Source organism: Oxyura jamaicensis, chromosome 1, assembly GCF_011077185.1.
Source record: "Oxyura jamaicensis isolate SHBP4307 breed ruddy duck chromosome 1, BPBGC_Ojam_1.0, whole genome shotgun sequence".
NCBI classification, from domain to species: Eukaryota; Metazoa; Chordata; class Aves; order Anseriformes; family Anatidae; genus Oxyura; species Oxyura jamaicensis.
Genome location: NC_048893.1, coordinates 36,348,989 through 36,361,665, shown reverse-complemented (window position 1 = coordinate 36,361,665; position 12,677 = coordinate 36,348,989). Strand labels below are relative to the sequence as shown.

Genomic DNA, 12,677 nt, shown 5'->3' with positions numbered 1-12,677 from the left:
AGTAGTGATTTAACCATCTCGCTAACTGCTAATAAAATTAACAGATGAAATTAGATAAGGAGACTTACGTAGAGCGGAGATGTGTTCAGTCTTTAAAACAGCCAGAAATATATAGTATGCGGAAGAATATAATGTGACTTGGCAAATTAATGCATTTATGGGGAAATAATCAAAAATATGATGATATACTATGAATGGTAGGCTGGGAAAGCAGTGTTGCATAGAGGGACTGACAAGTGTGGGCAAACAGCAGTAAAACTTGCTCTGCAGTAATAGCAGTGACACTTGCAAAGGACTTACTGATGCTGTACCAAGAAATGGTGTGTCACAGGCACAATAAAGTAACTTGCAAACCTTTTGGACTGCACTGAAGCTGTTAAAGTAAATCATGGCTGCCTCCCTTCTTGAAATACAAGAGCAAACAGAAAGGGTTCAGTAAAAGGCAGAAGATGGATTTCAGGCCTGGGCTATGAGAAAAGATAAAAATTTGTGTGTGCTGCAAATTTGTATCCAATTGATAATTAGGAGAACAGCCCCGCTCTTCCACTCCCCGCTCTTCCACTCCCAGCTCTGTGGAGGGAGGCGGTGAATTTTAAGGAAAATTTTGAAAGGCCAAACTTATTGCAGAACCGTGTGGAAAATAAGGGGAGAATAGAATCAGTTACTACAAAATTTTCACAGAGATGTATGGAAATATCCTCAAAGTGAAGAATGCCATGTGTTTGACCAGGGGGACAGGAGCTGCGGCCTTCAGAGCAGTGCTGTGGTGGCAGAGGGGCAGCATGTGGGGTGGCCTCCCTGTCACAGGCCCATGGCTCAAGGTGCCTCCAGGCCGGCACAGGCCGTGGCCTTCCTTGGCTTGTCACAAATTCCAGTGGGCTTTGTGCTTTGAAAACATACGTGCAAGTAACGAGGATTTGTTACCACTAATTGATAGTTTACGAGTGATAAGCTTGCAGTAATCCAGGAAGATATGTTCTTTATAGGAAGACATTCAGTGCTTTGGTGTTTTTTTGAGTTGCCTTTTAAAGTGACAGAAGGTTTGTTTATATTTTTTGGTGACCAGCACAATTTAGTTTTCTATTTTCTCTTTTGCATTGATATTTAGATGCTCCTAGTTTGCTGATGATCCTTGTTATATATAATGTCACGTGTACCTTTGGAGATTGTAGGTCTACCATGACAAAAAAGGACAAAAGCTGGTAAGTGTTTATACAGACTTTTAAGTGTTAATGTTATCTGGCCAGGCTTCAAACTTTTTGAAGAGTATTTTAGAAAGAGCTATTAAAAATGTGATAAATTGCAGTGGGGCACCACGAAAGCACTGATGATCCATGGAGGAATGACACTAAAACAAGCTCAAGGTTATCAACCTTTCACTTTTGAGACTTACATTACAAATACTTCAACCCCTTGTCTAGGAACCTTTCTTTCATTTGTTTTGTTAACTGTTTCCTGATAGCAAAACACGGTGATAATTTATTTTTAGTCATGCACATTATAGATGTTCTCTTTTCCTGACATAAATAAGATGCTTTGTGCTACTCTGCACATACATTTTTGGCCTTTGCTGCAGTGGATCCCAGATCTTGATTTACAGCAAAAGGGACGGGATTTGTGGGGCTGGGGGTAGGTACACAAAATGGTTTGTCTGCCCTTGAAATGTTTGCATTTTGAGAATATGTGGCAGTTTTGGAACATAATAGGACAGTTTTTCTAATGTGTTAGGAATTTTAATTGGAAATATATATGTATATGAATAGTAATAAGATATTTGATAAACCATGTCTTATATTTTAATAACATTTTATCTGTATGGTTTTCACAGTTGTGCAAAACTAATTAGTATTTTAAGGATGAAAATAGCCTGAAGACTCTTCCAGTTCATTTTTCAATGGTGTCCATGAATTTTGTTTAAAGCAAGTGGTTTAAAACAGATACGGACGACAGAAGGCCATCCCAATATCATATTTTGCTTCATATACTTTCTAAGGCAAGAAAAGGCATGTAGGATGTTTGGTTACTCCCCATGTTAGGAGGATGCAGCATCCATCCTGTCATTTGATCCTGTTTCATCAAGTCCAATAATTAATGTTTTGCTAAGATGGGTATTCCAGAAAGGCAGGCAGGCAGGCAATGCCTCTGAGGGGAACCGTTTTGATAGTTTTATCTGTTAGTCAACCTCCCCGTGAGAAGCTTGTGATTAGTTTGAATTTTACTGGCTTTGAGTGCAGCTTCTATTCCCCTCCCTTGTATTTGATGGAGAAGCTCTTGAGCACTCATCATGTCCTTCCTGTGACAGCTCTTAGATGCTGTGTAATCAAGTCACAGTCCAAACTCTGGATAAGATGTTATGCTTGCTAAGTCTTTCACTACACAAGGAATTTTTATTGCTCAGACCACTCTTGATACTCTGCTCTGTACCCTGCCTGTTTTTTGCCCCTTAAAAAGCAAGCAGACAAAACGTCCAAACCAACTAAAAACCCATTGTAGGAGCTGGAGTTGAATATTGAGTTCCAGTATAGGTCTTCCTACACAAGGCAGGTAGCAATCTGGTCTATAATGCTACTCGGTCTTCCTGCAGTTAAACATGCAATGATTGCATTAAGCCCACTTTCACAGTTGCTGTTCATTTACTTGTCTTTAACAGTCTGCTCAGTCATTTTGAGTCATCAGATTCCAGGATAGGCTCCCTGGTACTGCAGCTGGGGTCTGTGTTCCTTGTTCTTAGGCCTTGTATTTGGATGCTTAAGTTGGTTTGGATGAGCCAGGCCCCAGCAGACATACGGATTAAGCTGTGTGACTTTTCACTAAACAATGATGATAAAAGCGTTTAGTAACACACACTGGTCCTTTTACAGTGTGCAGAATTGGGAGACAATCAAGCCAGCTCTTATTTGGCTGCCAGACAGAGTCTGGTAGTAGCAACACAGAATTTGTTTAGACTAACTCACTTTATTTCTGAGCCTTGAGCTAGGCTAATGAATTCAAAGTGTGCTGTGCTGTGTGGTGCAGCAGTCCCTGGCATGTAGTAGGTGTCTGCAGTGAAACACAACACCAGTCTGTGTAGATCTCAGTTCTTATTTCTTGATTTCTGATTGTAGGTCAGAGGTTTAAAATCCTTTAAAATTGCTAGAGGTTTAAAATCCTTTAAAATTGCTATAGTTCAGCTGGTGATCCAAGATGCCTGAATTACACATTAGTTCCATTTTAAAAATCAAAAGTCACCTAAATCAAAGACTTGGGATTGAAAGACTGTACAAAAGTGTCAGTGATGCTGGCCATATTCAGTGTTATGCTGATGTACAACAATATGGCACTCTTCCCGAGACTCCAAACGTAAATGGGTTTGCATAGAAATGTGAGGAATGAGCCTTCTCAATTCGCTCCATGGTTTCGGAGGATGCCAAAGAAGACCTGGTGTGCATTTTAGTCTTCCCATTAAAGGCCAGTTAAAGCCGTGTTTTCATAACAATTTTTTCATCAGAACACAAAGCCGGAGGAGATCACTTGGCCAGTGAATCACAGATCACCATAAAATAGAAACAGAGTCCAGAGCAGCCTATAGGTCACCGACATTACTGAATGTGGCACCAACCTTGCAAAATGCCAGCAGCACAGCACAGCACTAAAAAGGGGCAGTAGCGCTCCCAATTGAGGGAGCACCCGAGGGCAGCAGCAGGTTTTCTTGCTGCAGAGGGACCCAGGGAGGCATAGAAGAGCTTTCTTCTCACTTTTCAGGAGAATGTCCTGCAAAATGAGTAAAATGTGAATGTGCTAGTGAGTTAACAGCTCAATCCAACAAACATGTTCTAATCAGAAGAGTCAGCACCAATTTTTCTAACTGAAATCTTTTTTCTTTTTTTCTACTTTCCCTTGTTGTTTTTTTTTTTTTTTTTTTCCCCCTGTCCTTTATATCGGATCAATTTTTCGATATTTTTCATTATCTTTGATTTTCAGGCACACCAAAACTGCTGCTCAGATGAAATATGGTGGCATTTGATGTGGCTTGGGAAAGTGCAGTGGTCAGTGCCAGCTGGCTGGCTCTTTGCTGCTCATTCCACAGGCAAACATCGGGTATGTGGCCTAATTTCAGTATGCAAACCCACTTTCAGCTGGAAAAGCAGCTGCTACCATGTCTTCTTGCAGCTTGCACACAGGTAGGAATGCAGTTGTACCAGTGAATCAACTCTTCCCTCCATCCTGCAAAGGCTGCTGTGACTTGGAGGCCACAGGGCATTGTCAGTGGAAATTCTGCTAGTGCCATCTCTTCTTTGTGCTGCATCTCCAGAGCTGCAATCTTTCATTGTCACCCTTTCTGATGGTATCTTGAACATAAAGGTTTGCCCGTGATAACTTTCTGAGTTAATTCCTAAAAATCCCCTGTAGTAGATTAAATGACCTTGTGTTATATTCTGGTCTCATCCCTCCAAATACACGTTTTATTTTCTAGTGTGATATTCCAATTTCACAGCTGCTAAATAGGTTGATAAAAATATGGAAACAAAGCAGTATAGCTAGAGAGGGGTGTAATTATTCCACTTTTGTTCAAGTGTTTTCAGTGGAATCACAATCTTTTTTGTCTTTAAATTAGAATAAAAACAGCTGTTTTTTTCTACATGTAAGAGCGTGTCACTGCTTCTAATATGGTAATTTTGAGGAAATGCTTAACTGCGCTTTGTTAAAAACCAATGTAGCAATAGGAAGGTCATCGTTTTGACTAATTGAAAAAGCCTCTACAAAGTACAAAGCCTTACAGAAACTGTAATTACAAGAGTCTTTAACCATGTACTGCAGCATGGGGAAACTGCTTGTAAGACAGTCATCCTTTAGGTTTGAGATTACATTAAATCCTGGAGACTGTAATTATATGCATGGTGCTGGCAGGAGCCCACGCTGGGTTGATTGTGCTCATTGGACAGGGTCCTTATTTGTTGTTCCTCTCCGAGAGATCTGTAAGCATCCTGGAAAGGGCAGTGCAGCTTGTGACACCGATTCCTTTCCATAATTCTTTTTCTTGGAGGGCGCACAGATCATTAGGTGGTGGTTTATTTCATTATATTTTGCAAAATTATGGGTTCTTCACTAATTATCAGTTCAGAAGGTACAAGGACAAATTGTAATGCTTCCAAAGAAAGCACTCTTTTCCCTCATCATAAAACAAATCAAAGAGTATATTGATGTGTGTACATACTAGAAAAGGAGCTGTATCTGAAATGGTTCACAAGCTATGGGTTATTGAAAAGACTTCTTTCTGAATTAAATCTCAACTAGTTTGTGGGTATGCTGGAAATTACCTTTGAGAGACGGTGACGTACTTGTGCTATTAAAAGTTTCCCATTTTTCTAGTACACGCAGTATCTTCATATTTTATGATTCTCTAAAGTCCCTAATTATTTTTAAACAAAGATTTTCAGCTAGGAGAGCCCGAGAAAAGCTGAACAGCCTATTTCGCCTGCAGCAGAAAGGAAGCTAGGAATGAAAAGTCAGAACTGTGCTACGTATCTCAGAGGTCTTTTGAGGACAATGTCTCCATTCCAAGACATCTCTCAACCTTTGTGTATCAACATAGCCTCACTGAGAAGGACAGCTTTAATTTTTGCCAGAGATTCACATGGACTGGTAAAAAGAGCATTTTTGTAAAGCTCTAGCATGGAATTGCTGTGAAGGATAACGTAGGGAATGCTGTTCCTTGTGCTACGCTAGAGGGTAGTGTGTACTGGAGAGTTATTTTCATATAGAAAACATACATGTTCTGTTTCCTATATACTACATTATGCATTTTATAAAACATCATTAAATCAGACTTTTCTTAAGAAATCAATTAAATCACTATGATTTAACTGCATAATAAAACACTTCAGTAAAAAGCCATCCCAGACCGTGGCAATACTCGCTGATTTTACCATCAGAGGTTTTTGGACCTGCTGGTCCAAAAAGGTTAACATTGCCTGGAGCAGATGAACTAAGACTTTTCTGTCCAGAACCCCCTGAATTATTATTATTTATGAATCTGTTCATGGGCAACCAAACCACCAAATTCATACAGTGCTAGAGCAATGGTGTTTTGGCCTTAACTCAGATCTTTAATAGATCTTTTTGCATCGTTTGTTACCGCTTTCAGCATACTTATCTCCAGGCTTTCCAACATGCTGCACCTTTTGCAAGAAATGTTCTCCAGCAATGATCCTCTGAAGCCTGCACACCTTCCACTACTTTTAATGATCTGTAAGATCTTCTGCTGCAGCGTCTGTGGGAAATTGTCCGACGGTGTTGCAAAGGTGGTTAATACAGCTAGAAAATAACTGCTGTAGTTGATTTAATAAACATGTAAATTTGAAATACCCTCCAAATTCTGTGAAGCTGACAAGTTGTCTGTGTTGATAATCTGAGCGTTGGCGAACCACGGGATGCTTTATTGTTCTTTCCTTTTTATTCCATCACTCTGTGGTGAAGAAGAGGAGTCTTTGTAATAAAACAGCATCCATAGCAAAATGCTTGATTGACTGAGTCTGCTGCTGCATGGGAATACATCTCTCATCTTTGGGATGAAAAATGTTCAAATTTTGTTTTGCTAAGGTTGAGATTCTTTGTTTCATTGTTAGTTCATGATTGATATAAGGATGTATAAAATACACTAGTGGAAACGTTTGAGTTTTCAAAACAGAAGCATTCATCTGGTCATTTGTTATTTTCAGAACTAAATTAATTCTCTTTTTGCATAAAAATCTGACTTTTAATTTGAATAATGTGATAGATGCCAGTGGAATCTTTTAAAATGATGGAACAAGATATTTCATTGTACAAAACCTTCATGAATTCACAGTTCAAAATATTTCATTTCAATTTCCTTATCCAGATGGATCTGCTAGATATCATTGTTCCTTCCTGGCACATAAAACATTTGATATCTGTACACCTTTGTGGATGTCCTAATGTTCTATTGAGGCTGTAGCTTGAGTACATCCTTGTCTTCATTGAAGCCCCTGCACTGGCTTTCTTAAAGGAGTAGGTTTTCAGTGTATGTGTCTTTGACCACATGTGGTACTCCATCAGCATTGTGCATTTCCTTCAGAGGGGTGACGTACAAGCTTAACCCACAAAAAAAAATACGAGCATGCAACACCCCAAAACAATTATGGCAGCTCCCAGGGACAAATTCCCTGGAAAGTAAAAGGACAGGGAGGGATGCAACTGGTATACCTTACCCAGAAGATGTTGTTAAATAGAACACAGATATTATAGTGCCTGCCTCATACAGAAATAAGCTTCTTTCATCTATTGACCTTCTGCTGAGTACTTGGGAATATAAATTCAGTTGAGAAAACATTTGTGTATAATATATATCTAAGAGTTTATAAATAACCTTACAGTCTGCTAAAGAAAAGAATGAGTGCAGCAATAAAAGTGATAAAAATTCATGCTGCTGTCCAAATGGAGTGAAGAGAAAAAAAAGAGGTTTTTGCAGGTAAGCCCTGAGAAAAATAATAGTAAAATTTGTAGCTCTTTAATAAATAAGGAAGAAATATAATTAGTAAAGTCTTTATTTAACCCCTGCTGTATAGAATGTAAATTTTCACTATGTCCAAAGGTTTTTGATCTCCTTATGTTACATTACCTACTCTTCACCCCCCAGTGTTTTTTTTTCCTTCCTTCCTTGTTTTTCCACCTCCAGACCAGAGGCCATCTGCAGAACTGAATGCAGATATCTCAGAAAATGCTGGCTGACATTTGCAAAGTTTAACAAAATCCTTAATGTGTTAAAAAAAAAATATGTACAATTAAGAATACCTGAGGCATACTTAAAGTAACTTCAGAATCAGGATTTTGGGAAAGAACACTTCTGGGTAATCCTGATGATCCCATCCTGCAAGAAGGTGGTAAAACCATGTGCAGCATGAGTAAATACATATTTTTTCCAATAACTGTAGTGCTTTTCTTGAACTAACAAAAATAGGCCAAAAACTGCAGCAAATACAATATATCGTTACAGTGTACTTGCAGTACAAAATCTTTGTCTTATGAAATCTTGAGGAACTCACATCCGCACATGACCTCTTTTGGTAAGGACAGAAAAATTGTCTAAAGAAGCATAAGCAAAAATAATCATATTGACTTGGTTGCAAATGGCTATTGCGATGCTTCAGAGGCCATTTAACATGCATCAGTAATCTAGAAGTAGTAGTAAATGGTATAATAAGCTTTTTGGATCAAGGACCACATCTTTTCTCTGTTAGTAAAGCCTTACCTGACCAGATCTGCAGTTTTTTTTTGTTTTTTTTTTTTTCCCCTCCATATGTGTCACAATTTCTTTGTTGTTTTTACAGTTTTTTTTTTTTTTTTTTTACAATTTTACATGATGGGATTCGGGCTCAGCATGTCTTTACACAAAGGCTTGATTTTTCTCCTCTGTTGCAACCTCCTAGCTCCATGAATGTGCCTGGTTTTACCTCCTCGGAGGCAAAAGGGGGCTGAACCAGTGTAGGTCATGACACTGAGTCGCAAAGGCAGGCAGTGAGCAATTTCCTTCTCAAGGCGTAGATACAACCTCTTGCCACTCTCTGCACAGCAGGAATCCTTGAGGATATCAAAATCACTCTCTGAAGGAAAAAAAAGACACAGATGTTCAAGTCCAGAGCTGCTCACCACAAACGCCTTCTTCCAAAGGGCAGGAGCAGCACGGCAGGCTCCCCGGGCTCCAGGTGACCATGAGGTTACTCCAAAGAGATGGGAGTGGAGATCTGCCTGCCTGGTGCAGGCAGTGCTGCTGCCACACTTCACACAGCCTTCCTTGGCTGTGCTGACTGGGAAAAGTCAAAGAACAAACATTAGGGCAGCTCAAGTATCTGGCAGCATCTTCTGCTTACTCTAGAGCTAAACGGAGTTGTTTAATGAGGTTGATCTGCACGTGACAACATGTATGGCATCAAGGACAGGCGAATGAAAATTCAGTAATGGGGAATCTGGCCTGCAGAAAGGGAGCAACAAGTTCAGAGCAGTTTCTGAAAGAGCAGGGAGAGGGGCAGCATGCCAAGGTCATAGCCTTGTTCTATCACTTTTAGCCCAGGAAAAAAAAGAAAGGAAACTGGGTGATATTGATGTTACTCATTTCAAGTCTTGTTACCTGAGCAGGAGGTGACAAGAAGGAATATTGGCAAAATTTATGACAAGAAGGAATGTTGGCAAAATTTATCTCCAAAAGGCATATTGGTAGTCAGCGAGCTCTTCTCTTGACTTCATCTTTACGGGGAGGATAAGAATATCCAACTCTTCTTCTCCTTCCTATGGGATAGTCCAAGGTCTGCTATATTATTCCTGGACCCAGAACTGTACTGGCATGATCATCCACCTTCTACCCTGATTCATCCATTCCCAGAGGGGCTGTAGTGAGCCAGAGTGATCAGCCCCCAGCTGCAGGTGTGCCTGTAAAACAGCTGTGGAAGCTGTTTGCCACAGTGGGCACCGCCAGGAGTGATAACGAGGTTGGAGAGCAGATAACTTGATTACCTCTATCTGGTTTTAATGACAATGAAATAAAATCAATTTTCACTGGGCCTGTCTGGGCAATTGCAATGGTGCTGATTGAGTGTTTCACCTTTGCCTTTGAAATACGGCTGCTGCTATAACCAATAAAACAAAAATAAAACAAAAACAAAAAGAAAACAATTACTGTAATAGTTCGTTGGAGAATGTTAAGAGCAGAGCTGCTGATGCAGCACAGCCTGGGCAGGGAGAAAGAAGCTGCTCCATGTAGAAGGCAGTCCTAGCTTCTCCTGGCTTTCAGCAGCTGTCTGTAGAAAATGTGCACCTTAACTCTGGGTGATAATATAAAACAGCGTGGTGGATAAAGGATGTCAGAAGATAAGCTAACCAATTTTGGAATGGAGGCAAGTGAATGGGACAGAGAATATATGAACACAATGTTAGGTATATCACCCACGTGAAGTCGAAGTCCTGATAAAGACATAATTGGCTGCTGTTTTAAAGGAGATTTTCTGATATGGCACATGGGTTTTGTGCATAAGTCTGACTTGACGAGCTTTGTACAGCTTGGTTTTGTTTGTTTGCTTGGTTTTGTTTGTTTGCTTGGTTTTAGAATCGGTGAGGAGTTTTGTCTGGGAGGAGATTTTTGGCTCCATAAGGATGGGATGGAGCTCTCGCTTAAGCAGTGCGTTCCACTTCATTATTTCCTGAATGAATTGTTAAAGGCGGGTTAATTTGCTGTCTGGATAGACGTCAGGGTGTAAAACTCCTGGTGGGCTGAAGGAATTCTTCAACGCATTACAAATGGTGCGCTGTTTGGCGCAATTAATTATGAAGTAAATTTTAAGTTGCACTAAAAGCCGGTGTCTTCTCTAGCGAGCAAGGAAGACCTGATTCACGGTGTGCTTTCCGTGTAGCATCGTTTTATTTATTTCGGTGTGATCAAATGCTTGGCGGTCCTGCCCCTACACACCAATCTATCACGTTCCCTCTTCTCTCTCCCTCCCCCTGTGGTCTTTGCTTCAACTGCTCTAATATACTTGTCTGTGATTGTCAAAAAGCTTTTCTGCTGATAAAATCAGGATTTTTTCTTTTCCTCTCCCTTACATATCTGTGAGATTAGATCTTCATTGTGCTTTGATTATAACATTTTCATATTAAATAGGCTCCTTCTCCCCCAGAACTAGGATTTCTAGGGCTCGTGCCCTATTTATTCCAAGGCAACCATGAGGGAAATAAAAGATAGGAGGAAATAGGGGAAAAATTGCCACCTCTGCTGAAACACGGGGCCCTTCCTGTGGCACAGAAACCATGGCTCTGTCCATGGCAGGGGGACGCGAGGGACTGCACAAGGGCCCTGCCATTTAGTGCGGCGGGATGCTTTGTGGCTTTTAAAGAAATCCTGCTTTGTGAGCCGCCGAGCTCGCCATGCAGGTGGTGGCAGCGGTCGCAGCGAGTGGCACAGCCGCACCGGCTGACACGGAGCTGATCTCTGCATCAGCCAGGAGGAATTAAGCTTTGTCACTCCCCGCTGGGGCTACCTTTCTCCTGGCATGTGCGCAAGGAATTCGTATGCTGCTGCTGCTGCATTCGGCGGAGCAGAGCCCCGCGTGCGCCTTGCCAGGGAAGGCAGCGAGCAAGAATGATAGCTGTCTCTTTCAAATGCCGCTGTCAAATTCTGAGGAGACTTGCAAAAGGTAACGTGTTTTCCTTGTTATTCATTTGGCATCCTTGGAGCAGCCTTCCCAAAGCACAGCCTGATGTTTTTACTTTTAAATATGACCAGCCGTACAATTTACTGTCAGATAACAAAGAACTCGGGATACGGAGAGGGTTAGGGGCTCTTGCAGCTAAAATCCTTTCACGTCCCATGCTGTGCTCCTGTTAGCCGAATAGGTTCGTGTTTTCTCTCTTTTTTTTTTTTTTTTTTTCTCATTTTCTTTTAATTGCTAAAGAAGGATATTTTTTTTTTTCTGAAGTAAAGTGCTAAAGTTATTATGGGATATAATTGTCCTGTATTTCTGCAAACCTCTCAGAGGAGTCTCTAATGGGTTAGTGCTTGCTCTGTCTTACTACAAACAACTGGCAGTGATATTCAAGACCTACCTACAGGATGACTTTCTGTTATTGAATGTCTTGCACAAGCTATTTCTATGCATGCTTTAGATCCCAGAGCCAAAGATGTTGTATGAGATGAGGTACAGATAGCAGTGTGTGGTGGTGGTTTTTTTGTTTTTTTTTTTGTCTCCAGGGCTGCACCAGCAGGTCACGCTTGTGAAGTTAATTTGCCTGGTGGAGTAGTGTGTGTTGTCTGTTACTGTAAATCTTTGTAGTCTCCGGTTTTAGCACTCACAACTTTAAAATACTCCTTGAATCTTCCTGGGAGTCCTGGATGATTATCAAAGCAGCTGTGTGAAAACCTGTCTGGATAAGACACCTTCACTCTTCAGAAATGAAAGTATTTTAGGTTTTAAAATAACTTAGATTAAAAAATAATAATAATAATCTGATATATTTGATTCCTTTTCCCTTCTCTACGTAAAAAAGGTTTTATTTGGGGATTTGGGCTTTGCATGTGTGTGTATGTAAACTTCCAACATTACAGGAGCATTATGTGTGTGCAAACCAGAAGCTTCTGGTTTTTAGCTTAGGTGCTGTGAAACAGTTAATGGGCATTCCTGTGCAGCTGTAAACACATCCATATGTAAAGGAAACTGTATCAGCCTAGCTTGAAAAATCAGAAATCTGTGAGTATTAATCAATACAGCTCAAAATCAATTAGTATTTTATTTTGCAGAAGCATGAAGGAGTAGGATGCTAATACAATGAGGTCAGTCATGGGAAAAGAAAAAAATACTGTAATCAAACTTGTATAATGCATTTTCCTGTTCTTTAGATTGCTGTATAGGGACACATTGAAAACATACAAAATCAAATATTTATTAAGCATCCCTTCCTCTGTAGATCTGCTTCTCTTTCAAATCTGTGCTGGGTAATGTCTCTTTTTCCTCATTCGTTAAGAATATTTCTGTTTTGGTAGCTTTATCAAGCTGGATGTAAGCATTATTTCTTTTCGTGGTTTGTGTGGAACCTTTTGTGTTCTGATGTCTTCATAAGACAGATTTGGACACTAATTTACTCTCTTGCTGATGAGAGTTGTTGCTCCACTTAGATACGGTTTCCCCTAGAATAAT

The 12,677-nt window shown here is 40.3% G+C and overlaps 1 protein-coding gene across 19 annotated transcripts in view; it reads left to right on the top strand.

Annotated features, from left to right (window-relative positions):
• GRIP1 (glutamate receptor interacting protein 1) overlaps window positions 1–12,677 on the top strand; it is a 320,589-nt gene that overhangs the window by 156,920 nt on the left and 150,992 nt on the right. For 2 of the 19 annotated variants that reach the window (XM_035333206.1, XM_035333191.1), the window contains exon 1: window positions 10,939–11,180. The exons of the other annotated variants lie outside the window; for them this stretch is intronic. In XM_035333206.1, the coding sequence (XP_035189097.1) occupies window positions 11,126–11,180 (55 nt within the window). In that variant the 5' untranslated portion in view covers window positions 10,939–11,125. Of the gene's footprint in view, window positions 1–10,938; window positions 11,181–12,677 lie in introns of those variants that run through there. 19 annotated transcript variants of the gene reach the window in all.